General features: G+C 53.2%; 2 protein-coding genes and 1 pseudogene across 5 annotated transcripts in view; all 3 read left to right on the top strand.

Moving 5' to 3' along the window:
* Positions 1-13,186, top strand: part of Abcc8 (ATP binding cassette subfamily C member 8) — a 75,050-nt gene extending 61,864 nt beyond the window's left edge. For 2 of the 3 annotated variants that reach the window (XM_021166988.2, XM_021166984.1), the window contains exons 25-39: positions 410-651; positions 751-917; positions 1,984-2,053; positions 2,568-2,725; positions 4,586-4,678; positions 8,094-8,196; positions 8,871-8,984; positions 9,301-9,421; positions 9,522-9,652; positions 10,421-10,499; positions 10,674-10,782; positions 11,030-11,133; positions 11,771-11,904; positions 12,186-12,248; positions 12,948-13,186. In XM_021166988.2, coding sequence (XP_021022647.1) covers positions 410-651; positions 751-917; positions 1,984-2,053; positions 2,568-2,725; positions 4,586-4,678; positions 8,094-8,196; positions 8,871-8,984; positions 9,301-9,421; positions 9,522-9,652; positions 10,421-10,499; positions 10,674-10,782; positions 11,030-11,133; positions 11,771-11,904; positions 12,186-12,248; positions 12,948-13,085 — 1,826 coding nt within the window. In that variant the 3' untranslated portion in view covers positions 13,086-13,186. The remainder of the gene's footprint in view (positions 1-409; positions 652-750; positions 918-1,983; positions 2,054-2,567; positions 2,726-4,585; positions 4,679-8,093; positions 8,197-8,870; positions 8,985-9,300; positions 9,422-9,521; positions 9,653-10,420; positions 10,500-10,673; positions 10,783-11,029; positions 11,134-11,770; positions 11,905-12,185; positions 12,249-12,947) is intronic. The other variant, XM_021166986.2, reaches the window with a different exon arrangement.
* Positions 13,187-16,927: 3,741 nt separating this feature from the next.
* Kcnj11 (potassium voltage-gated channel subfamily J member 11) lies at positions 16,928-20,501 on the top strand. 2 transcript variants are annotated; one of them, XM_021168553.2, is made up of 2 exons: positions 16,928-17,064; positions 18,023-20,501. In XM_021168553.2, exon 2 carries the CDS (start codon positions 18,039-18,041, stop codon positions 18,948-18,950), a length of 912 nt encoding a protein of 303 aa, XP_021024212.1. In that variant the 5' UTR covers positions 16,928-17,064; positions 18,023-18,038; the 3' UTR covers positions 18,951-20,501. The 2 variants fall into 2 exon arrangements, with proteins under 2 accessions (XP_021024212.1, XP_021024209.1); XM_021168550.2 differs by lacking the exon at positions 16,928-17,064 and having other exon boundaries at positions 17,292-20,501.
* Positions 20,502-22,657: 2,156 nt separating this feature from the next.
* On the top strand, positions 22,658-26,503 carry LOC115031557 (annotated as a pseudogene).
* Positions 26,504-27,058: the final 555 nt, after the last annotated feature.

The raw sequence follows: 27,058 nt of genomic DNA, 5'->3' as shown, positions 1-27,058 counted from the left end.
AGGCATGGTGACCAGAGACGGTCACACTGTGTCCTCAAGAAGCAGAGGGCCGTGAATGTTTAGCCCACTTTTTCCTTTTTTTTTTTTCAGTTTAGGACCCCAGCTTAAGGTATGGTGCCGCCCACAGTGGGCTGGTCTGCCCACCTTAAGTAACCTATTGTAGATGACCCCCGTCTCTGTTGGCCCAGAGGTTTGCCTTATGGGTGATTCTAGTTGACAGTATTAGCCATCACACAGAGAGAAACTGAAGCCCGGGGGTTCTGGACATGGTCGAGTAGTGTGGTTTGATTAAGCGTCTTCTTTCTCTCTATATGTTTTCCCATCTGTAAGTGGGAATAAGATGTCCCCTGGTTCACCTTCAGAGGGTTGTGATCTGTGAAGCTTCAGGGTGGTTTCTTGCGACCTGCAGAGGAGGCAGCCGAGAGCGAGGAAGATGACAACTTATCTTCGGTGCTGCATCAGCGAGCCAAGATCCCATGGCGGGCCTGCACTAAGTATTTGTCCTCTGCCGGCGTCCTGCTCCTGTCCCTGCTTGTCTTCTCCCAGCTACTCAAGCACATGGTCTTGGTGGCCATCGATTACTGGCTGGCCAAGTGGACGGACAGTGCCCTGGTCCTGAGCCCTGCCGCCAAGAACTGCTCCCTCAGCCAGGTACAACTGCAGCCCATAACAGGACTGGTGGAGAGGAGGCGGGAAGGCTGAATCCGCACACAGCTGCAGGACACACTGACGCATTCTCTTCCCACTTAGGAATGCGCCCTGGACCAGTCTGTCTATGCCATGGTATTCACCGTGCTCTGCAGCCTGGGAATTGCACTGTGCCTTGTCACCTCTGTCACTGTGGAGTGGACAGGACTGAAGGTGGCCAAGAGGCTGCACCGCAGCCTGCTCAATCGCATCATCCTGGCCCCCATGAGGTACCCCGAACCTGACCACAGCGGGGCAGGTCACTATGCTCTACATCTTAAATCCCCCATCTATGAAATGAGCACCGATGACCTCTGTCCCAGGCTTGTGGGGGTGACTCATGTGTGTGTATGTGTGTATTTGTGTGTGTAAGTGTCCTTATGCAAGAAGCAGGGAGAACTGGCATTTGCCCAGCAGACCCCTGTGAGCATCTTACATGGCTGGTTCATTGGACGGTCCCATCAGCCCTCAACCTGAGCATCTACGGGCTTCTGATAAAGCTAATTTCCTTCCCTGGGTGATATAATCTCTCTGCCCACAAGTTCCACTGCCTCCTCTCCCCAACTCCCTCCGCAGACTGCATTTTCTGACACTGGGGGGTAGGATTAACTGTTCGAATCACCCTAATGAGATGGAACAGAGCCCTGAAAGTGTCAGGTGTCAGAGACGCTTTAACATCATGCCCGACTGGCTGGTCAAACTGATATGCAACCACATGAGCATGCTGGTTGCCCGGCCTCGTGGCTTCCAGACCTCTGTAACTCTACCTCATAGCTACCGCTCTGCTTGGCTACTCTTTCACTCTCCAGCTTTGCTGACTGTGTGGCTGGGGGACATGGCGGCCTCGTTAACTTACCCTCTGTTTGCCCCTAGTCAGAAGTTCAGAAGTTCTCTGGCAGGGTTGGGCCAACCCCAGGTCGCAGCCAGAGTGCTGACAGCTGGCATAGCTTCTCACTGTCATCCAGTTGACAGACTGTCCCCAGGGAACAGCTCTCCTGGGAGAGGGCTCTGTGTCCCAAGGGAACAGTTGCCAAGAGAGTCAAGCCAAGGAGGCTCTCAGTGGTCACGGTGAGCCTGAGAGTCAGGAAGGCTAAACGGAGGCCAACACCCTTTTGAGTAGCTGCAGGAATTCTCAAGGACACAGGCCAGATATTTGCAGACCCACAAAAGCAACTGCCTCTAGGAAGTGAGATCCACAGATGGTTCTAGAAATATTTAAATCAAGCAAATAGCTGCCCTCGTTTCATAAACAAAGAGTAGATCAGTCAATAACTAATGGTTCTGCTTGCCTCTTAGGTTCTTTGAGACCACACCCCTGGGGAGTATCCTGAACAGATTTTCATCTGACTGTAACACCATTGACCAGGTACTGACTGCTGTGCTAGCCTGAGAGCCCTGGGAGCTTTTCCTCTTAGACGCTGGCCTCCACATAGATGTGCAAGGCCCTTTGTGGGGAGCCCAGTATCCCTGAGTGGGGAGCCCAGTGTCCCTGAGTGGGAAGCCCAGTGTCCCTGAGTGGGAAGCCCAGTGTCCCTGAGTGGGAAGCCCAAGTGTTCTGCTCTGACCAACACTGCCTCGGGGTCTGCAGCTTCCCCTGAGAGCTTTCCTAAGACTGAAGGCTGTTTGAAGATTCCACTGGCTCATTTAGAAAGGTTCCAGAATATTCTGAATATTCACATGGGTTCAGCCTATCTCCTTTACTGACATCTTACTAGATGGTGAGAAAACAGAGTCTGGACTCCTGCCCCCAGAGAGTTTGCAGGGCAGCCAGACAGATACACATCAGCCTGGAATAAAGTAAGAGACAAACGTGACAGCAGATGATACTCCAACATCAGCAGATGATAGCAACATCCCCACTGTCTCCCCCTTGTCCCCAGCACATCCCATCCACGCTGGAGTGTCTGAGCCGATCCACTCTACTCTGTGTCTCTGCCTTGACTGTCATCTCCTACGTCACACCGGTGTTCCTCGTGGCCCTCTTACCCCTAGCTGTGGTGTGCTACTTCATCCAGAAATACTTCCGAGTGGCGTCCAGGTGACAGCAGCATTTCCTGTCTGGCGGGCGGGGGGTGTAGGAGCAGGGATAGGAGGTCCTTTGCGATGGCGGTTTGGTACACTTGCCAGACTCATAAAAGTGATAGCCATGCTTCTCAAAAATTGAAAATAGAAATAACCGATAGAAATGGGGGAAATGCCCATCGTAACGTCTCATCTGTAGGCGCACGCTCTACCGTTCATACCTCAGTTGCTCCCTGGGGAGATGGGTCAGGAGCAGGATGCTTCCCATGAGGACTGTGTGATCCCAGGAGCCAAACTGACTCAGGAATCAGCACTGGTCTCTAATGGGGGTCGGGGGAGGGACAGATGGCACCTGACAGGAGAGGGGTGATGAATTAGCTCGCTTCCAAGTCCACAGGGGTGCAGAGCATGACTGGGAACCTCAACTGTACTGAGGCTCCTGCAGACACTCTCATGGATCATATTTGCCCACTGAGACTCACCACACAATCACACACACACACACACACACACAATCACACACACACACGAACACGCACATGCTCACACATATACACACTCACACACACATACGCACACGCTCACACTCACACACATGCACACACGTTTCCTACTCAAAAGTATTCTAATATATTCTCTAGAGAGTTCTTCCTAAGAGTGATTCTGTTAAACTCATTGATTCAAAAAATTAGAATGAAAACTTAAATGACCCTCTAGGCCACAGTTACTCAAACTGCCAATTACAACCATCATTAAATCAGATCCTGATTCATAATTAGCATTTTGAAAACAGTGAGGTAGAACCAAGCCTAGGAGTGAGTTATAGCTTGGGTAGAGCACTTGCCTGTCATGAACACACGTTTCACACACATATATGTGTCTGTGTATATGCGTTCTATTTTGATCTATAACATAAATTATCACAACATTTCACAACATGAAACCTATGCTTTGGCCATGTAAGCATGGCTCCTTATTTGTGATACAAAATGTACTGCTTTTATACTTCAGGTCATGGTCATAAAAGCTAAGTACCTTTCCCAAGTGCGTACAGTTGATAAAGAAACAAAATACTGCCTGGCAACAATGATCATTATGTTTAAATGCACTTTATATCCTAATCGCCTGCCCATAAGACTCAACGTTGATATAAGTGGCTTTTTGTTTTGAATGGCTCAGAACCTCCAGGCACCCTGGGGGGTGGGGAGCACTTTGCATTGGCATTAGCAAAATGGCAGTGTCTTTTCAAACATACTGTGGTATACACACCATGGTACAAGCTGTCCTGCAAACTTCACCTCTCTGCCAAGGAGGGCATGTTCGCCCCATTCCTCTGATATCTGGCTCTTGCAACAGTGTCTAGGAACACTGCTCTGTGTTTTCCAGCTGGCATACCTGGCATATGATAGGTGGCTGTGGGGAGTAAGAGGCCCCTTGTTGCCATGGAAACCTTAGCCTCCTCTCCCCACCCAGGCTCCTGGCCTAGGATGCCCTGAGGCCCGCTGTGGCTCTTAGGCGACAAGGAACTGAGAATCTGGCCTCTCTGTTCCTTTGACCGCTGTCCTATATAACCTGTGAAGTGGACATATATACATACATACATACATACATACACACACGCGCACACACACACACACCCTATCTCAGTGCCAGCTGTGAGGTGGACATTGCCCAGGATGGTTAGCCGGCTCTGTTGAAGCATTCCACATAAGCATTCTCTTTGTCATGCCCGGTAGCATCCCAGCAACAGTAGCATCCCAGTGTTGCCATCTCAGCAAGAGAGCAATGGAGACTGACAGGGATGAAGTTGCCCAGCCTGCTGCATCCCGGCTGAGGCTGAGCGCAAGCTGCCGTCCTAACCACTCTGTTCCTACAGGGACCTGCAGCAGCTGGATGACACAACGCAGCTCCCTCTGCTCTCACACTTTGCTGAAACCGTGGAAGGACTCACCACCATCCGTGCCTTCAGGTACAAGCCCAAGAGTCCCCCAAGGTGGGAGTGGAATGGAGGGTGGTGAGCCTCAGACTCACAGGTATGATGACTTCAAAGGACCCAAAGCATACCGGTCTTAATCACGCCTTAGGCCTGAGCAATGTCCTCTAGCAGGGACAGGCCATGTGGACTCCTAGTGTGAAATCCTAGCCTTACAGACAAGCTGGGGGCCTCAGAAGTAAGGTGGGACATGACAAGAAACTAGCCTGGGACAAATCTGTCCACACTGGAAAGGCTAGGCCTAATACCTGAGGCCTTCCAAGGTCAATGTTACCAAACACCAAATAGGGTACTCACTCTGCACTGTGACTCTAGGTGCTCAGCATGAATTGTTCCCACTGCACAGATAGGGAAACTGAGGCACTGAGCAGTCACAAAATCTCTCTAGGAAATGCCCGCACGAAGCAAAGATTTGAGCCCACTCACCCATCTGATAACTCCACTGAGCTCCTCCTGTTCTGAACCAGTGCCAGGCACTGGAGATGTGTCACATGTCCCCAGAGGCATTATGTTCCCAAGGCCATATGACTGTTGGCTTTACTAGACCTGGGGATAAGGCTTTGGGAACATAGAAGGGAAGCAGTCTGGGAAGGCTTCTTAGAGGAAGAGTTACAGAAACTATGGCTCAAAGCAAGAGTTCTCTCACCCTGAGGAGTTTCTGAATGTTCAGTGCCCCTGGCACCATGTATGTCACCTCCTTGAGTAGAGGTATTGGGCTGGGAGCATCTGCAGGTAATAGGGAGTAGAGAAGACCCCCGTTCTCACAACCAGGACGTGGTTGGATCTCCTGGAGCCTCAGGCCCCTCCTAGCCGGACCAGAGACCCCCTGACCCACGACACTGGCTTCTTATGTCAAAGCTAACCCAGAGAGTGACAACAGGTTATTTTTAGAATGGCACAGCTGCATGACAATCACCATGTGACACCAAGCACTGTGTCAGGAGCAACCCAAGGGCTTAGGGCTCAGCTTAGGGCCCAAGACCTTCATCTTTTCCCCTACCACTAATTCCCAGATCAGCTTTAGGAGAGGTGTCTTGGGCTTCGTCAGACCATACTCGCTCCTGGGACAAGTGGGCCTGTGGGAATTCACCTCTCAGATGCCATCTGAGGAAACCAGAACAGAGCTGTGTCCTAGCCCAGGCTACATTCCCTGGATACTCCCCTACCCCTCACAAGCCTGAACCTCTCCTTGCAGAAGCCCTGAAACACAACACAAGGCTCCAGACTCCCCTCCCAGATGCCCGAGGTTGCTTTAGCTTTGGGCCTAGCCTCTGGTCTAAGTTTTAAAACTGGTGTCCAGAGCCCTTGGGTGGGGCCTGGCACTGCAGACTGACTTTCGTAAGTGGCTAGGCTTCTGAGCAGATTCCAGCTCAGTCTCTTAGCCTCAGAGCAAGGCCAGGGCTCCGATCAAGCCTGTGGTCAGCCAAGAACCTGATGCCGTGTTCCCCACCTCTCCACCCCCATCACGCTGAAGGATTCATAAATTTGAAAAGACTTTTTACTCACTGCTATACGTGCCTAATTTGCTGGCTTGAGCCCTGGGGTCTACCCTGGTGGAAGTTAACTGGCCTCATTGATTTCACACTGGTGGAGTGCCAAGGGCTAAATGTCACATATGAGTTATTAGCAGTCACCCTCACAACAGCCACGTGACATAGGTGTGAGCTTAAGCCCAGCGGCTCTGCACTGGGCAGTGGGGTCAAGGCGGTCATCATCCAGTTAGCACGCACTTCTCAGAGTCAAGTCTGGGGAAAGTAGCTGTGAAGCTCAGCCTGGCTACCTGCACCTCCCCACCCGCACCCTCACCCCACCCTGCCCTCAGAGGAGGCAGGGCTGTGGACAGTGCTACAGTGGAAGTGTATTGAAGGCATGAGGGGTGAACAGGAACAGCCGTTCCCACAGTGCCCTGCACCGGGCTTGGTATGGCTCACAGGCCCTCAGGTCATGCTGACACCAGTGTCACCATTTTGCCCTTGAAGAAACCATCTTGATCCTGGCATGCTCATGGTCCGTGGATGCCAGTCTGGGTTTGCACGGCTATGCCGCTCTTCCCCAGTCCCCAGGCACATGTGTCAACTGCGTCTACTTTGATGGCATGCACACAGGCCCTCAGACTCCCAAACACTCCCCTTCACCTTCTCTCAGGCACGCATGTGTTCACACACACACACATATGTCAGCATGCACGTCCTCGAGCCCTTCTCATGCCCAGATTCACACTCACCTCAGACCCGCCACCCCCACCCCCAAGCATCCACCACTTGTCTGTGCAGCGCACACTCCCCCACCACACCTTGGGGATGCTTTTTAGCATCCTCAGATGCGTGTCCTCTGCCCAGAAATGATTCAAGCAAAACAAACCTCAGAGGTAAGAAGCACACGCCTCACATGGCATGGGGTCCCTCTGAGTCCCTGGATTTGGTGTCCCCCTGCATTTAGTGTCAAGATGGCTTTTCATTGGTCCCTTTGTTTACCATTAAGCAAGTACATCCCTGACACCTCAGGACCTGGCTGATGCCTACAGGGTCTGAAGGAGGTGACAGAGGAACCCAGACCTCAGAGGAGGCAGGTCTGTGGATAGTGGTGCAAGAGAAATGTGACAAGGGCCTGGGAGTGGGACAGAAAGCCCAGAGATCCTTGTCCTGCTAAGTCCTGGAGATGGCCAAGCTAGGAGGATCACTGTGTTTCTTCCATTAAGATTTCCATGATGGTGTCAGGCTCTGGGAGCCGGGCAGATACACTTCCTACGCTCACACATGCCCCAGTCTGTAGTGAGGCGGATCGTAAATGGCTAGAGAAGTGAACGTTTGAGCAGATTCTCAGCAGCTAACAAGCTGCAGAGAGAGAGCATTATAGAGTTAAGGGGTGGCCACTGGAGGGAAAGGGGGAGTTGGGGAAGGCGTTTCTGAGCAGGTGCAATTAAGGTCAGGCCTGGAGGCTGAGAAGGGAGATTTATGAAGATCAAGGGAGAAAGCTGTCAGGTGATGGAAAGAATGCAAGTGTTTGGGGGCAGGGGATGATGCCATGGCCTGGAAGGGCTGGGGAGGCTACTGCATAATGAGTGGCAGGAGATAACATTGGCCATAACTGGTCCCTACTGAGGAAGTAATGCCAGATGCCATTGGTGTTCTGAAGGGGACACACTGCTGTAGAAAGAAAACTAAGCTGACACCCAGGAGTAAGAAAACCAGACAAGCTGTTAAGGATCAGATGTAACCCGGCGAAGAGGGACAAAGCTCTGTAAACCAAGAAAATCCTAGATGAAGCAGGAGAAAGGTGGACAGAGACAGGGACCACATTTGTGGTCAGCCTAAGAGCTGATCTGTTTGGGAGCTGCTGAGAGCCCGCTGTAAGTCCCACCCTCTTCCTCCACGTCCTGCTCATCCTCCAGGTATGAGGCCCGGTTCCAGCAGAAGCTCCTGGAGTACACGGACTCCAACAACATCGCCTCCCTCTTCCTCACGGCAGCCAACAGGTGGCTAGAAGTCCGCATGGCAAGTGGCACCCCCACTGTGGGTCCCGGGGCAGGGGTCTGATCGGGAGTGTGGAGCTGGAACATGGGGCAAACATAGATGCAGGACAGAAGATGGGAGAGTTTGTGATGGGGACCCAGAGCCTTCCTGTTCTCCAGCCCTGGTAGTCTTCCCACATTTAACCTGCATCTTCACCCCATACATCCCAGGGGCAGTCCAGGAACATGGAGGGTGGGAATGTGCAGGATGGAGACATTAAGAATGGTGGAGGTTGGGACTAGGAGTGTAGCTCGGCTGAGAGAGCGCTTGCCTAGTATGCCCAAAGCCATGGGTTTGATTCCCCTATCATGTCTATAATCCCCGCACTCTAGGGATAGCAGCAGAAGGATGCAAAGTTCAAGGTCCGCCTGGGCTATAGATCCTGTCAGAATGAGGAGGGGGAAGCTGGCAATACGTGCCAGCAGTGGGCGTGTGATATACACACAAGGGCTCATGGGGCCAGCTGGTGAGGCACCCTTCCTTGGGGAGTAGGATGCATAACCTCGGAGGGACACAAGCTCCCAGGCCTCAGCTTCTGCCAGCCTCTTGTGTGGTGGCTGCATGCGTGTGGGTTGGAGCTCAGGCTGGCTGAGGCAGGATGAGGTGCCTGTGGCTCTGACCCACAACAGCCCCAGCCAGCTGCTGTCCTTCCACAGGAGTACATTGGAGCATGTGTGGTACTCATCGCAGCCGCCACCTCCATCTCCAACTCCCTGCACAGGGAGCTCTCTGCTGGCCTGGTGGGCCTGGGCCTCACCTACGCCTTGATGGTGAGTGAGTGCGGCAGGTGGGGCAGGGGACTCAGATGCTGATCTCAGGCATCTGGGGCAGTTTCCTCAATGAGATGTGGGAGAGATGGTGTGCCCCTACCTGGGCTTGGCTGGATGGATAGTGAACAGGTGATGGGTAAGGAGCCACTGTAACCCTGTCATGGCTCCAGGTTGCCACTGTCCCCAGGCAGTGGGTGGGCAGCAAAAGGCTCACGGAGGCTCCTAATCCACCCCAGAGCTAGGAGAGCCATCCTGAAGGCTAAAGGAGAAATGGGCACCACTAAGCAGTTGTGACTGGCTGGCCCCACCCCCACAGGTCTCCAACTACCTCAACTGGATGGTGAGGAACCTGGCAGACATGGAGATCCAATTGGGGGCTGTGAAGCGCATCCATACACTCCTGAAAACTGAGGCAGAGAGCTATGAGGGGCTCCTAGGTGAGAACCTGCAGGGCGTTAATCCCTGGTGGGGGCCGGTGATCTTTCTGGATGCCGGGGCGGCCTGTGCCTGGTGGCTGACCCACAGCCTGGCCCTCAGCACCGTCATTGATCCCCAAGAACTGGCCAGACCAAGGGAAGATTCAAATTCAAAACCTGAGTGTGCGCTATGACAGCTCCCTGAAGCCCGTGCTGAAGCACGTCAATGCCCTCATCGCCCCAGGACAGAAGGTCAGCTGGGCTGGGAGCCCGTCGGGTGGACAACAGCAGGCTGCAGCCCTCTCCCTACCCCTGGGCCCCATCCACCGCAGAGACAGTCATCTAGGACTCCCTTGGTTTAGAGAGCTTTGCCAGGCTCCTTCCCAGCCAAGGGTCCCTGGCTCTCCCTGCTATATCCTCTGGACCTGCAGAGCGGAGATCTCAGGCAGAGAGGGACGCTGCTGCCGCTGTCCAGCGCTCTGGGTCCTCACATCCCTCATTGAGCCCATCTCTGACACGTCCCTCTTTCTTTGCCTTTGTCTTTCTGTCCACTTGGTGGTGTTGTGTTGCTCTGTCCAGCCTTGGGGAATATCTGCCCCTGCCTGTCTCTTCCACCCTGGCCCTTCAGCACCACTATTTCAGTCTCTATATCAGTCCTTTATGCAAATTTTTGTTGGGAATCAAGAACGGGGAAGCAGTGGGATCCAGTGTGAGTCCCGCCATACACTTGCCCACAGAAGCACACCTGGGCCCTCACTCCCTGACAGCTACCAGACAGGATGTGGGTCTTCCCTGCAGACCTGTACCAAGGCCTGTGCCACTAGACACCTATGCCTGTACTCTTCTCTGGGGTTGCCAGAGAGAGCCCTCTCTAAGCCCACCAAGGAAACAAGCTCAACCCCGTGTCCAGCCAGGCTAAAGAGAAGCTGGGCAGGAGACCGAGACTAGAGGAGGCGCTGTGACCCCCACACCTGTGCACACCCCAGGGCCACAGCGACACGCCTGCTTCTCTGCTTCCAGATTGGGATCTGCGGCCGCACAGGCAGTGGGAAGTCCTCCTTCTCTCTCGCCTTTTTCCGAATGGTGGACATGTTCGAAGGTGATTTGTGTGTTAACTGTCACACACGCACCCGTGTGCCCACAGCTACCAGGCAAGACCCAAGAAACCCAGCGGCCTTTCCATAGCCTCACTGGGATCCATGGCCCAGGCTGAGCCTGTCCTGGCACCACCCCCACCTGGTGGCCCTTGACCTATGACATCATCTCTCTACAGGGCGCATCATCATTGATGGCATCGACATCGCCAAGCTGCCGCTGCACACGCTCCGTTCACGCCTGTCCATCATCCTACAGGACCCTGTCCTCTTCAGCGGCACCATCAGGTGAGACCCTAAACCCCTCCCACCCCAGCCCCAGGCCAGCTCTGCTCTCTGCACAAGACAGGGAGCAGAGTCTTCAGAGAACGGTCTCCTTCACAGCCTTCCTCATTAGGCTCAAGCCAGCATTTGTGGGTCCCCCACCCCGCTCACTTCCCTCCTCAGCGGGCCCCTCTCAGCACCAGGTTCTCCATAGCTGCTTTGAGGATGAAGATGAACCTGTTCCCTGAGAGCTCTCTGTGCCTCTCCCCAGATTCAACCTGGACCCAGAGAAGAAATGCTCAGACAGCACACTCTGGGAGGCTCTGGAGATCGCCCAGCTGAAGCTGGTGGTGAAGGCGCTGCCAGGAGGCCTGGGTGACTGCTCCTGGCACCAATGGGTTTGGAAGGAAAACATCACAGCCATGGCTAGGATGAGCATTGAGCTTGGAGCCCCAAGTCTAACTAGGATTCAGTGACCGTGCTATCCCACAGGGTTCAGAGGTCAAAAAATTTGCCTAGGGTCACATAATGCACCTAGCTCAGAGTCTAGCATAGGGGGACATTCAGGGTCCCTAGGAGGCAGACTTCAAGTCCCCCATACCACAGTGTTCCTTGAGCCCTGCCTTGCCCTGTCTGTCTGCCCTCTGGACAAGGGTCACAGTGGACATTGGTACAGAACGTGCCCATAGGGCTCTTCCCCAGTCTAGGGTCTGTCAGAATCATGGTGTAGGCACTGTGAGGCTAGACAGGCTCTGACATCACTGGTTCACCCTCCAGCCAAAGCTTCCACCAGGACTGCCCAGGGCCCCAGCGGTGCAGAGCACCAGGATGACCAGTGCGTACTGAATCCATATGATTGGAAGCTCTGTTGTGTCAGACACATCATCCCCACCTGCGCACACACACCGACACAGCACATGTCTGTACCCTGCACATACAACCCCCTCCATGCGGCTACTCTGCTCACAGGCAGGATTTACTCAGGCCTGCCCTGTCCCATGTCTGCTTCCAGATGCCATCATCACAGAAGGAGGGGAGAATTTTAGTCAAGGCCAGAGGCAGCTATTCTGCCTGGCTCGGGCCTTCGTGAGAAAGACCAGCATCTTCATCATGGACGAAGCAACTGCCTCCATTGACATGGCTACGGTTGGTCCTGGGGTGGCATGCTAGGGAGTAGTTGGCACAGAGAGGTCTTAAGCCTCAAGCTGACCTTCACATTAGGGCCGCATGGCAAAGGCAGGTCCAGCCACCAAGTACTGGGCGCCTGTTCAGCCCTCTGGGAGTAGAGCCAGAGAGAAGACGGGCATATAGCTAGGAGCAGGTGTAGATGGGAGCCAGGCCACCTGGGCCCCACGTCCCCAGAACCATCCCAGACCCTGTCCATGGAACAGATGAGCCACCAGCTGCTTGCTACCTCTACCTGACAGGAAAACATCCTCCAGAAGGTGGTGATGACAGCCTTTGCAGACCGCACCGTGGTCACCATCGCGGTAAGGGGCCACGATGTCCTGTGTGGAGGTCACCAAGAGGGAAAGCTTACCCTGGGACGGTAACTAGTGGACTGATCCCTGTAGTCAGGAGAAGATCCTAGAGTGTCCATGACGGGAGTCTAGAGAGCTGGCAGGAGGACAGAGCAGGATTTTGTGGTGTCTAGAGATTTATACCTTTACTTACTTGCCTTGGGTCTTGCCCCTATTCTCTGGATTCCAAGATACACCCTTCCCTAAAGTCCTGTAGGCTAGGCTAGGGGCTGCTTCTCATAAAGAGTGGGAGCCAGTGGAGAAGTCTGTAAGTCTTGATGCCTGGGAGTTGGGGGAGAGGCTTGTTAGAGAAGAGAGGGCAGAGGGCTTGGACCACAGCCACCCCAGGCTGGAGCCACACCCCAGAGGACACAGTTGGGTTGTGTAGAAGGAATGAGGCCATGGCTTCAATCCCAAGCACTGCAGAAACGGATGTGGTGGTGACACTGGAATCCTAGCCCCTGGGGAAATAGAACACAGGAGAGCAGAGGTCCAGGGTCGTCCTTGGATACTTAGCTTCAGGTCTGTCAAGGCACATGAAAAAGGGAGGCCTGGGAAAGAGGAGGAAGAAGGGCCACGGTGGCTATGGACTCCTCCAGGCTGGGGGAGGACGTTGGTCCTCCGCTGTCCCGCCCACCACACTCACCAGCCCCTCTTGCCTTCGCGCAGCACCGTGTGCACACCATCCTGAGTGCAGACCTCGTGATGGTCCTGAAGAGGGGAGCCATCCTGGAGTTTGACAAACCGGAGAAGCTTCTGAGCCAGAAGGACAGCGTCTTCGCCTCCTTTGTCCGCGCGGACAAATGACTCTGCCAGCGCCAGCGTGCCATCCTGCACCTCACTTGCTTGCCTAGGGTTTCGTACTGTAAATCACTTGTAAATAAAGAAATTAATTCTTTGCTACTGGAGGTCCAGGCTCTGTGGAAGGGGCAGCGGTGCCACATGGGCGCAAGCAGCCAGCCTGCCTTTGGCACCAAGCCAACTCGAAGATGGCAATTGAACAGAGGCAAACCAGGTTCCTGATCTGTCAGGCAGCTCCCACCGCCGTAACAAAGTGCCACGGGCTGGCTGGCTTTCCATAGCAAAAATTTCTCTCTCCCCATCCTGGAGGATCAAGACGTTGGTTGGCGGCTTTGATTTCTCCTGAGGCCTCCTTTGCTTTTCACTGCGCCCTCACAACCTCTCAATCTCCCCTCCCCTCCCCTCCCCTCAGTGCTTTTCCTCTAAGTCACTGCTTATATTGGATTAGCCACTGCCCACACCACCACTGAACCTTAGTAACCTCCCATGGGCCCCAGCCCCATGTACCCGGAACTAGAGGCTGCAACCTATGAATGTGGGGATGGAATTCAGTCTGCAGCACGGGTAAAGACGCAGGAACAGACCCATCGAATAAGGGAGCAGTCTCCTCCAGCTGGGACTCATTCGGGTTCACCTGGGTTATAACCGTGGGGTCTAGCACCCGTCTCCAGTAACAGGCACTGAACGTGGCTTACGCAAGCATTTGAATTCACTGTGGCATGTGACAGGCCAGAGGGACCTGGAGGAATGCTCCTTCAAACAACGGGTGACTCCAGGTTTCTGACATCAGATGGTGTCTCCATTTCTGAGTCCTGCTTCCTTCTCTCTGTCCAGTGACAGATAGCTGGTAGTCATCTTCTTTAGCTAATATCCTGTCCCAGAATGACCAGAATGAAAATGCAGTGTTCTTTTCCAACACTTCCAGCAAAGTCCTAGGGCTGAATTCCAGTGGACTCATCGGATCACACGTCTGCTCCCACCCAATCAGGGATACTCTGCCACCTAGGCCACTACCTCTGCTCCCTCCCCCACCTTACAAACATTCAAAAGTGGGAGGAGGGTGGTCCCTGAGCAGTCCCTGTACAAGTCAACCATGTGGTAGCTGGAAGATGCCAAGGATCAGACACCAGGATACCAAAACAACAACTCCTTCCAATCCCATTTGCATCAGGGGACAGGAGTGTAGCCCTCTCCTCAGCCAAGAAATGGCAGATGCTCATTTGCATAGCATTTGGTTATAATTTGCATAGCACCTGCCATACTGGCTTATGAGACCCTGAGGTTGCAGACCTAGGAGTCTTCATCTCCCAGAGTTGCAAGAGGGTCAGAGTTCTATGACATAAGGAAAGTTCACCAGTCAGCAAGGGAGTCCAGCACAGGCCGCTCTTGAAGTGACAGGAGCCAGAGCAACTCAAGGCAGAGCTCAGGGAGGCCTGGCAGGCTGCCTGGGAAAGGCAAGATTCGTGTCCGCTGTAGGAGGGAAGACATTAGATAATCAGAGAGATGGGGAGAAAGGCAGGGATCCTGCTGCAAGAGTAAGGAGTGGAAGTGAGCCTATGGAGTGCCTCAGAAGGGGTGCGGAGGGAACGAGGACAGCAGCGGGCTATCACAGACCCCTTAATGCTAGGACAGTGAGTGTAGGACAGTCCTCTCGGGGAAAGGACAGTACAGGATTTAGGGAGACAGCTATGAGCCAGTGGGGAATCAAACAGGGTAGGAGGCTGTCAGCTTAGGGTTTCATTGCTGTGAAGAGACACCATGACCAAGGCAACTCTTATAAAGGACAGCATTTAATTGGGGCTGGCTTACAGGTTCAGAGGTTCAGTCCATCATCATCATCATCATCATCATCATGTCAGGAAAGGCAGGCATGGTGCTGGAGGAGCTGAGAGCTCTAGAGCTTGATGCGAAGGCAACCAGTAGAGACTGCCTTTCTCGGGCAGCCAGGAAGAGGGTCTCTTCCACACTGGGTGGAGCTCAAGCATAGGAGGAGACCTAGAAGTCCACCCAACCATGAAAAGCTTCCTCCAACAAGGCCACGCCTATCCCAACAAGGTCACCCCTCCTAATCATGCCACTCCCTATGGGCCAAGCATTCAAACACATGAGTCTATGGGGACCAAATCTATTCAAATCATCACAGAGGCTGAGCCCTTTGGGAAAGACACCAACCTCCTCTCCCCTGGGGCAGGGAATAACTAAGGCCAGACCAAAGGGCAGACCCTGAAGATGCCCATGTAGGCCCAGCAGTTCCTTCCTCTCTGGACTTCCAGGAGCAGATTCAAAGAGGGTTGGGGGACTCTTCCCACCCCAAGGAAGTGGCAGAGGAAATACAAGGAAGTCTAAGAATGCCTAAGGCCATCCTGGCCCAAATCCCTCCACAACAATCTAATTAGTGGTCCACCAATTCAGACTTGGGTCCCTCCATCAGGTGGGCCATCTCTGGCTACTGTCATCAGAACAAACTCTGGCATATGTCAATCAAAGCCTGTCCTCTACTCCACTCTATGCACGGGTCAAGCAAACCTGCTAGTCATGGCTCCTTGACCCCCAGGGACTTCTGCAAAGATGTCCAAAGTCCCTGGAGCCCCTCTCCAAGGGTTCCTTTCTCATGGCTAAAAGTTGAAGTGGCCTCAGAGATTTCTTGTGTGGCTGTGTTCTTAAACTGTCTACCTTATCTTAAGTATCTTAAACTGTCTACTGTCTTATCCTCCTTTCCCCAGGCATAAATGTCCCTATCAGTATAGTCCAGCCCTCCCTCGATCTTTGTAGCAGGGTCCACGATACCTACCAGCAGATCTGGAAAGAAGAAAATGCCATCTGAAAGTCCCCTGCTCAATATGAATCTGTCCCATGGTGGCCCGCATTCCCAGTGCCCCTATTACCCTAGCTCCAACCTCAAGCCTTCACTCAAGCTACACAGCAGGTAGAGCCCCAGGGCAGGCCATTACAGCTCCATCAACCTCCAGGAGCCACTCTAGGGTGGCATCTGCAATGGAAACATCACTACTGTTCTTGACAATAACGTGGGTCACCTACTGTGTACCCAAGTTAGTCCTGAAACAGCTGCTCAGGCCCACCCCCACCCCCACCCCACACACATACATGCACACGCACACACATACACACACACACATACACACACACCCCACAACCCTCCAGGGCTAAGGGGAAGAAACCAGCCTGAAGGTCTACAGGGTGCAAAGCAGACACTGGCAGAACAAACCCTCTTAAAACTCAGGGACCGTAGCCAGGGCCTTGCGGTGCACTTGCAATCCCAGAACTCTGGGAGTGGAGGCAGAAGTTCAAGGTCATACTCTGCTACATACCAAGTTTGAAGCCATCCTGGGCTATAAGAAATCCTGTCTTGAATAGGTAAATAAGCAAATAAATAAACAAACAAATAAGTAAATAAATAGATGTAGGATCAAAAATAATCCTCAAAGGGAAGAAGAATCGTTGGTTGAGAAGTTCTGAGACTAATATTTCTCTCACCCCTGCCCCTGCGTTGATGATGTAACCTTTCCCTGCCTTCTTTCCCTGGGTATCAAGTGCTGTGTGAGAGGCAGGTAAGACCTAACTACGGACCGGGCAAAAATAGAAGTCAGGGGTATAGGGGCCGCTGAACCAGCCTAAGAGAATTCCACAAAAGCAACTTCTTCAGAGCCATCCTCAGTTTGAAGAAAGCCCCATGGCACGGCTGAGGACAGTGAGCAGGCGAGGGCCGGACGAGAATCCTCTGTGGGCGGGGCTTGCGCCTAGGCCCACCTCTACCCCCCCGCTCGGGAGCCGATCTGGCGCCCTCTGGCGGCGGAGGCTGCCCTCGCTCTCGGGAGCCCCCCGCCCGCAGCCTCCCACCCCCACCGCGCACGGGTCGGTGCCGGAGGACCGGCTCACAGACACACGCCAGGGAAGCCGGCCGGGAGTGAGCAACCCGGAGTGGGAGGGGGCAGGGAGGTGGCCGCTGCTTGAGCAGCACGAGCAGGTGCGGCGGCGACAGGCGGGGTGGGGACGGAGCGGCGGCGGGGGGCTGCGGGCGGGTGGCAGGGCAGCAGGGAGGCCGCGACGCGGAGCCAGCGGGGTCTGGGCGGCGGGGGGCGAGGGGATCCAGAGCGTAGACGGTTGCGGGGTGACTGGAAGGGCGCCGGATCCCAAGGAGACTAGAGGACAAGGGCTAGAGAAGGATCGGGCGAGCGGCGAGGGCGCCAGGGGAGGGGTGGGATGGGAAATCCGGGGCACACCTGGAGAGGAGACTGGGTCAAGAAGTAAGGCTGGTCCTTGGAGGGGACCGGGGACAGAAGTGGATGAGGTCAGAGAAGAGCATGAGGGGGTCGAGTGAGGGCTGGTAAGTTGGGAGACCCGGAGGTGACAAGTTCTGAGGAGGTTTGAAAAGAAAGGCTGGGCCAGGGAAAGGGAGTTAGATGGGGGTCCTGGGGCGGTGGAGAAGAGCTGAGCGGGTAGAGCACAAGCTGGGTTGGGGGCTCAGTAAGCAATGAGCAGGTGGAGCCGGCATCTGAAGCTTGTCGTATAAAGAGAAGCAGAACCCAGCTGAGGGGCATACCGGCCCAGAGGTTGGTACAAGCTTAGGGTAACCTGAGGAGAGGGCTCAGAGAGGGGGACCCCACAAAAAGGCCCTAGGCCAAGCCAGTGTAGTGCCTCCCCCCATGGGGGAAACCCCTTCCCGGGGCCAACGGAGCCATGCTGTCCCGAAAGGGCATTATCCCTGAGGAATATGTGCTGACCCGGCTGGCAGAGGACCCTGCAGAGCCCAGGTACCGTACTCGAGAGAGGAGGGCTCGTTTCGTGTCCAAGAAAGGCAACTGCAACGTCGCCCACAAGAACATTCGAGAGCAGGGCCGCTTCCTGCAGGATGTGTTCACCACGCTGGTGGACCTCAAATGGCCGCACACTCTGCTCATTTTCACCATGTCCTTCCTGTGCAGTTGGCTGCTCTTCGCCATGGTCTGGTGGCTCATCGCCTTCGCCCACGGTGACCTGGCCCCCGGAGAGGGCACCAATGTGCCCTGCGTCACAAGCATCCACTCCTTTTCATCTGCCTTCCTTTTCTCCATCGAGGTCCAGGTGACCATTGGTTTCGGCGGGCGCATGGTGACAGAGGAATGTCCCCTGGCCATCCTCATTCTCATTGTGCAGAATATTGTAGGGCTGATGATCAACGCCATCATGCTGGGCTGCATCTTCATGAAAACGGCCCAGGCCCATCGGCGCGCAGAAACCCTCATCTTCAGCAAGCATGCTGTGATCGCCCTGCGCCATGGCCGCCTGTGCTTCATGCTGCGCGTAGGGGACCTCCGAAAGAGCATGATCATTAGCGCCACCATCCACATGCAGGTGGTGCGCAAGACCACCAGTCCCGAGGGCGAAGTTGTGCCTCTCCACCAGGTGGACATCCCCATGGAGAATGGCGTGGGTGGTAACAGCATCTTCCTGGTGGCCCCACTCATCATCTACCACGTCATCGACTCCAACAGCCCGCTCTACGACCTGGCTCCTAGTGACCTGCACCACCACCAGGACCTGGAGATCATTGTCATCTTGGAAGGCGTGGTAGAAACCACGGGCATCACCACCCAGGCCCGTACCTCCTACCTAGCTGACGAGATTCTATGGGGGCAGCGCTTTGTCCCCATTGTGGCCGAGGAGGACGGCCGCTATTCTGTGGACTACTCCAAATTTGGTAACACCGTTAAAGTGCCCACACCACTCTGCACAGCCCGCCAGCTTGATGAGGACCGCAGTCTGCTGGATGCCCTGACCCTCGCCTCGTCGCGGGGGCCCCTGCGCAAGCGCAGTGTGGCTGTGGCGAAGGCCAAGCCCAAGTTTAGCATCTCTCCGGATTCCTTGTCCTGAGTTGCAGTTCCTCAGGCCCCCACTCACTTGTGTGGGCACGTGGAAAGTGAAGTATGGTATGTAGAGTGGTGGGGTGCGAGCCTCTTGGCCAGACGAGGGTCTGGTGTGGGACAAGACCCTGCTTGGCTCAGCCTCCCCGCTGCTGTGTGTCTGGGGTGTTACAAGATACTTGTCACTATGCTATTTCTGGCCCCAGCAGGAGCCTGTACCGGGTTATTTTTGTTCCTGCTCCTCCCAGGCTCAGCTCGGGACTGGTTTACCCCTGTGTCCCTGCCCAACGGTGGGGAGACCACAGAAGGTTCAGGGCCCCTAACGCTAAGGTCTCAAAGCCCGTCTTGGCCCTCCATGATTCATCTTGCCACAAGCAGACAGGTAATTGGGCAAAAGCAACCCCCCAAGTTGGCAGCCTATTGTTGTTTCTGTAGCCACTAAGAAATACCTGGCCAGGCCCCAGCCCTGTTCGTGCCATGCTGAAGTATCCTGCCAGCCAGGGAGGAAGGTGGGTGTCAGAGCATGGGAGCTGATGAGCCCACACAGACACGGTGGGATAAGGCTGCCTAGGCTCGCCTCCATAAGGCAGGCTTGTGTGAGGAAGGGGGACAAGAAGGAGGCAAATGATTGTAGACCTTTCTAGTCCTGTGCAGACATGTGTCCCTGTCCTCTAGCCTTGACTCCAGCCTTCTGCTGACAGTCAGGAGTGCTGCCTCGTTTTGTCCCCCCCAGAGGCTGGGGAGTGGAGTGTTGGGCAAACACTGATATACCGGGATGAGAGGCCGAAAGGGGTCCTGTGCTTGCCATACATGATGCACTTCAGGCAAAACTCTGCTCTCGGCTCCCCATGGGCAGCTGTGAATCACTTTGTCTGGGGGACGCTGGTGGGGTAGCGGTGCCTTGTCTCGGTTACTAGAAAAAGAACTATTGGGAAGTTCAGCCTGGTGAGGGAAAAGGAAGTCCCCAAGGCCCTTGGGCATGACCTGAGCCTGGACTCTCAGAGCAGTGTAGTGTCCTTGCCCAGAACTCCACTGCCCCATTGTCAATAAAGCCTCCCACCTGTGACCTGAACTCTGGGCTTTTCTTGCTGGGGAGGCAGTGGGCATGCCACTGGAAAAAAAAGGGGGCACTGCCAGAGTCTGCCACCCAGCATGACCCCGACAGGCAAGAGGCCAGGAAAGCTACTTAGACCAGCTCTGTTTCCCTCATCTCTGGAGGCCACCATCCTTCCACCTCAGGTCCCCCACCCCCACCCATTCTCTGTCTGTCTGGCCAACTTGGCCATTTGACATCCACCAGACATCATAGTCAAGGGCCTGGCCTCCCTCCCGAGACTCTGCTGGAAGGCTGAGGTAGCCATGGGGAGGAAGAGAGACGTTGTAAGCTTTAGGGCACTGATTGGTTCAAATCCTGGCTCCGGCCGAACAGCTCTGTGACTCAGTTGTCTCATTCATGTTAATAGTCCCTACCTCATTAAGCTGAGCAGGTGAAAGCACATGTATCCATGCTTCAGAAGTGCCTGGTCTATAACAAGTACTCAATAAATGTTAACTGTCGTGATCGCTGCTGAGCTAGCCGCGTGATGGGAAAACTGAACCTAAGACAAACGAAGGTGTTTCTACACTGCCTCTGAGTGATGCATTGCTCTGTCTGGTCTTACTCCCCGCACGGTGCCCCTCCCAGCTCAGACCTGGTCTGCAGGGGCTGCTCTCCCTGTCTTTGCCCACCTCTCTGAGGTCTGCCTGCCCATCAGGCCCCGCAGCCACTGAAGCGGGCTAAGAAGGGTTGTGATCATTCTGTATGGTGTGAAATATGTTGTCGCTCTCTATCTCCTGGGTCAAAGGTGGCCTCCTCTATCGATGTCCATAAAGGCTCAGGCCAGGGGTGCTCCTTGGACCATCCCTGGAGAGAGATAGCCTTCTCTCCTCTACAGGCCTTCTTCTTTGACTGTGTTTAAGGGTCTGTCTCCCCATCTCTGAGTTCGTGTCTCCTCCAGATCGATGCCAAGTCAGCAGCTGGGACTGAGTGGATGTTCGATGAAAGAATGAATGGGCAGATGGATGGGTTGTGCACATGACCACGAACCAGGGCTATGGTTATAGTGAGGCATGCAGATGGGCAAGCCAGGAAGTTCTGCTACCAGTCTGTCTTCTAATCTACTCTCTCCTACCCTCCTCCATCTACACATAGTCCCCAGTGCTGACTCCCTCTTAGCAGACTGAAATGTTTCCCCCCTTTAGCCCCTCAGAATCTCCCTAGTGCTGGGGGCAACAAGTTGGGTGCAGTGTTCATTCTCGGGACTCGCTTAAGCTCTCCTTGAGGCCACAGGGAGGGGCTAGAGTCACTGGTAAGACTTGCTGAGTGACAGCATCCATGATGTCCCATCCAAATAACCTTCCAGCTCCCAGATAAGCAGCTGGTGCTGTCTGAAGCCCGTCGAAGTGGGGTTATGGTGCCACCTGCTGGCCGCAGAGGAGACCTACAAGAGCCCAGAAAATCTGGGCTGCTGGTTCTTTAAGAGAGATCCCAAGCCTTAAAGTTTAGCTCAGGGAGAGAGTAGAAAACTCCAATCCTGAAGAGATAGCCAGTCGCCTCACTACACAAGAACTAGAGAAAAATGTGCCCAGCGGAGCACATAATTTCCATATTTGAAAGTGGCAGCAGGGTCACTCTTAAGTGACAGTCTCCATTAGGTCTAAGGTACCCTGGCAATCGCAGAGACCTCCTCAGCTTGGGTCCAGTTGCATAGAGACCCCTCTATCTTCTTTAGCCTTTGAGTCTACTGTGTGCCAAGCCAAGTAGTGACATGCAGCCTGGGGAGGCACACATCCCACCACCCTGCCCCCAACTCATTATAGTGGTGTGACATTGGTGTGACATGCCCCAAGTATCAGGTCTGGGCCGCAGAGGGGAGAGGGGCCAAGCTGCTCTCTTCCTCTTGGGGACTGTTTGTTGATCTGAAAATGAACTGGTAAAACACTGGAAACGCATCCAGGCCGGACACCTGGGGACTGACATCTCCAGCAGGTGTCCCTTCCTTACATAGGACCCACTCTGCCCCAACAGGTGTCCTCTTTCCAGTGTTGTCCTTCCTAACATCTTCCCCAGGGATCTGGCTGTCACTGGAGGGGAAGCATTGGTAGTTTCCCACAGGTCTCAATGTCCCCAATCTTCCAAGGTGGCAATATCTTACAGCTTTGAGTTTTACTGATGACTGCAGGCAGCTCTGACAAAAGGGTGAATTCCGCACATTAGCCACGCCCCTAGACTGCTGCCAGTCTGAAGAGGCTGTTCTACTCCTGCTCCAAAGGAACTCGAGAGAGGAAGAACACGGAGATCAGGCCAAAACTGTGACCAGGGGTGGAGGCTAGATTGACAGCCTCTCTACCATGCCCACCTGCTTGGGGCATCCTATCCTCTCACAGGAAGGGAAACGGGTTTCCTTATACTCCCTCCTACTCCTGATATTGGCCGGCTCAGCACTCAAGTGCCTTGAGGACCAGGCTACCTAGACTTGGCAACCTGAGTCCAGAACGTGATGATCTCACCCCCACACACACACACACACACCTTGATTCTTCCTAAGTCCTGTAATAAACAGGATGTCAGATCCCAGGCCAGGCTCTGCCCATTTCAGCTCCCCCTCCCCACCACCATAGCTTTGTCTGTGCCTCTACAACTCCCCCTGCTGCAGCGATTGGCTGTGATGCCTTAAATTCTATTCCCTTAAAGAAGTGTCCAAGGCTTCCTAGGAGGCTAAGGGCTACAGGTGACCATCCTACGTGAAGGACACTCATTAAACAAATCCATCCTTAGAAACCAGAGACAACCAACCTGCCACTACGTCCTGTGGGTTACTTGTGTGACATGGGACTTTGCTTCTCTCTCAGAAATCTGTAAGAGAAAGACCCCTCTGGCTCCTAGAATCCTTCCTCCCCCTTTTCCACGGAGCTTCCCTGGTTTTGCCTGGTGTTCTGCTGTGGGTCAGGTGTCTGCGTCTGCTCACATCAGTTACTAAATGATGACTGTCTGATGGTAACTGGGCTAAGCACCAATCTGTGCGTGTGACAGAATCATTTGATTCTTTTTTTTTTCTCTTTTTCTTTTTCCCTTTTCCTTTTTTCCCCAATCATATTTGGTTCTACCCTGGGCCTCTAGGCAGTCCAGGCTCTGGTCCCTGGCTTCCTCTCCTGGCATGGGCCTCAAGGTAGATCAGTCATTGGTTGGCCACTCCCACAAGTTCTTCATCACCACTACCCCAGCACATCCTGCAGGCAGGACGTATCGGAAGTCGAAGGTGTTGTGGCTGGTTTGGTGTCTGTCTCACAGCTGGGCACCTTACTGGTTATAGAAGATGGCCATTTGATGCTCTGTGGGTCACTCTCATAGATCCTGAGGAGTTTCCATTGCATAGTAACCCCCCCCAAAAAAAATCCTCAATCCCAGTCATCTCTCTCAATACTCTCTCCCTCCACCCCTCAAGCCTGAACCCTCCTGTTCCCATCCCCCCATACCCTCGGGTCCACCTGAAAAATCCACTCTATTTCCCCTTGTCCAAAACCAGGTGTGTGGATTATGTGGAGGTCCCCAATCCAATTCCATTGATCAACCTGTGTGTTCATGACTGTACCATGTGGTTTGTATTACTATAAATCTGTAGTATATCTTGAAATCAGGGATCCTGGTTTTTCTTATCATAAAGGATTGTTTTAGCTATCCTGGGGTGTCACTTCAGCCAGAGTGTATGGGTCTTTTCCTGGGTTACTAAGGGGACGGAACTCTGAGAGAACACCTCCTACCTCTGTCTTCCCTGCTGAGCCAGTGAAATGCCTTCTAACCTAGAAACAGTGCATGTTTGCTTAGGCTTCCCCTTGAGCCAGATTAGCATGATGCAGACACACACTGCAGAAGCCTCCATCCCATAGGGCCACAGGGAACAATACCTCTCACCTTCTGGGTCTTCACAGGGTCGGGTGTCTGTGAATGGATATGTTGCTGCTTCACGAGATTAGGAGGCCTGGGTCAATGAAGGCTTGCTTCTCCTCAATGGGGTTTCTCTCGGGCAGCTCTCTGAGATAAGACAAAGGCTGTGCTGGAGTGTTTTATTCAACTTATCTCAAGCTAAAGTCATCTAAGAGGGTGGAACCATTATTAAGAAAATGACTCCAGAGATTAGCACAGGGTGGGCCTTCTGAGGCCGTTTCTCAGTGTCTCCAGAGACCTGCCCTCCGCTCAAGCTGGATGAGCAGCTCTGCCCATGGGTCGTGCTCACCATTCTCATCGTGGTCTTAGTGGTCTCCATGGTTACACCATCTTCACCCCCAGTACAGCAGCAGAAATGCAGAGCTTCCTTCAAAGAATGCTCAGCTGCCAGTCTAGGAGCCAGCGTGCTGAGGAGTAACTCCAAGAGGCAGAGCATGCTGCCACACCCGCTCCTGAAGCTTGAGGTGCCAAGTCTGTCATCACAAGCAGGGTGTCCCTTCTGGATGGCACAGATGTTAGCGTGGACTTGCCGAAGAAAGCCAAGGACAAGACCTGTTTGATCAAATTGCTTATTACCTGGACCTGATGGGGAATGAGTATTTTGTTCTGATATTTGTGGATTTGGTCCAACATTGGTTGGACAGTACAAAAACAGGCATCAAAAAATAAGTTAAAATTGGATCACCCTATTTTCTTCTTCAAGTTAAGTTTTATTCCTCGGAACCAAATAATCTTCATGAGGATCTAACCCGGTACTTACTGTTTCTTCAGCTAAAACAAGATATTCTCAGTGGGGAAGGAGAGGGTTCAGTTGGCAGCTTATACTGGGCAAGCTGAACTTGGCGACTGTGACCTTTCTGAGCACGGTCCTGAACTTGACTCTGGATTCAGGTTTGTGCCAATTCAGATTGAAGACATGGAACTGGCTATTTCTGAGACTCGGAAGGAATATGGAGGTCAGACAGCAGCATAAGCTGAAGCCAACTACCCGAATAAAGACAAGAGGCTAGAAATGTATGGTGCTGACGTGCATGTATGGCTACAGACTACAGCTCGAGTCTAACTCCAACAGGAAGCGTTGTGTTTGAATGAGAGACCAAATGGGCTTATTGTTCTGGTCCAAGATAACTAGGCTGGATCTTAAGAAGAATAAATTAACTATAGTGGTGTGGAAGATGGTGATCAGGTGGGACACAAAGACAATACCATGGTTCTTAGGCTGGATCACCGGAAAGCCCGCCAGCACTTAGAGAAATGAGCCCGGGAGCACCGTGCCTTCCTCCATCTCCCGGGCCCTGTCCAAAAAAGTTCACACCCACCAGACTCATCCAGCCAGGATCCCGATTTCAATACAGTGGGAAAACAGAGTATCAGATCCCCAAACCACTAAAGCAAGAAGATGGTGGACGCTGGGCGTGATGGCGCACGCCTTTAATCCCAACACTCGGGAGGCAGAGGCAGTAGATTTCTGAGTTCGAGGCCAGCCTGGTCTACAGAGTGAGTTCCAGGACAGCCAGGGCTATACAGAAAAACCCTGTCTCGAAAAACAGAAGAAGAAGAAGAAGAAGAAGAAGAAGAAGAAGAAGAAGAAGAAGAAGAAGAAGAAGAAGAAGAAGAAGAAGAAGAAGAAGATGATGATGATGATGATGGTGGACGTGCTTTGAAAGAAGGTCCAGCAGACAGTACTCCCATCCTACCCTACACATGAAAGAAAAGCACAATAAAAATGGACGCTTTTGGTGTTCCTAAGGCTTCAGCTCAGAACAGTAACTCTCAACAGCCAGTGAGGTCTCCTGTGCCTGTGCCTCCTTTCTCACCCCCTGGCCCTGGGCTTGTGGAGATAGAGAATCTTCCACAGACCTCTGCAGCAGACCATCACAACAGGGGATGGCTCTCAGCTACCAGTGAGCGTTCTCAACATGGTAGAAAGCAATAGAATACAAAGACCTTGCCCCACCCCAGAGTGCACATAGGAAGTACACCAACTTTGTACACAGCACACAGTAAAGACCACAGGTGCCCACCAGGATGCTCCTGGTTCTATGAACTCTTATGCATTCTGGGTCATGAAACCCTGTCGCCCAGGGTGAGGATGTATCTCATGTCTTTTATAGAGAATTGATTCTATCAGGAGTATTAGGGGTCATTTACTTCATACTGAGTCACGAGTGTCACAATGCTGGGGCTGACTTCTCCTGCGGGAGGGATGAGGATTTGGAGGATCTGTGACCCATCACCCACATGGCAGGTGTTGCTGTCGAAGGGGTGTGCACACCACAATGGCCTGGGGAGGAGTGTCATGATTTTAGCCTCTAACACATCCCTCAGAGCATCTGTCAGGGCTTCATGTTTATGACAAACATAATTTGTCATTTGTCATCTTCCACGTACCACTTAAGCAGATAGTTGAAGAACAAGACACAGAGAGCACACCCCGAAGGAGCCATGCTCAGTCGTGGAGAATCAGCCTTTGTGGAGCTATAGAAGCATTGTTCTCATGTACTACCTTCCAAAGTGGCCAGCCCATGCCGAATTCCACCCAAGGGCCTGTGGTTTTAGTAGAATTTACTGTAGTTCATTTTTAATAAACAGATTTTGTTACCTCCATTCTAGAAATTTCAATGGCAGTGTGATTCACACACAGAGATAAGTCTGGATGATTTCTCTGGATGGTTAACTGATAGTTGACGGAACGGTTACATCACGAGCTGGTCGTTCTACTGATGGCAAGATGGAAAACCTTCTTAGCACATTCCTCTTTTCTTTCCCATTGAAAATCCTTTCTTCTTTTCATTTTGTTTTGTTTTTTGAGACAGGGTTTCTCTGTGTAGTCCTGGCTATCCTGGAACTCACTCTGTAGACCAGGCTGGCCTGGAACTCAGAAATCTGCCTGCCTCTGCCTCCCAAGTGCTAGGATTAAAGGTGCGCGCCACCATTGCCTGGCTCCATTAAAAATCCTTGACAGATCACCCAAGAGTGTAAAACCCTTGCCATCACCATCTGGCCTTATACAACCTTTAAAATAATACTAGGAGGGAGAGAGAGAGAGAGAGAGAGAGAGAGAGAGAGAGAGAGAGAGAGAGAGAGAGAGAGAGAGACAGAGAGAGAGAGAGAGAGAATAATCCTTTTATACA

The sequence above is a fragment of the Mus caroli genome, chromosome 7 (genome assembly GCF_900094665.2).
Source record: "Mus caroli chromosome 7, CAROLI_EIJ_v1.1, whole genome shotgun sequence".
NCBI lineage: Eukaryota > Metazoa > Chordata > Mammalia > Rodentia > Muridae > Mus > Mus caroli.
Note: the sequence above shows the minus strand (reverse complement) of the source record. Positions and strands in the feature narration are given on the sequence as shown.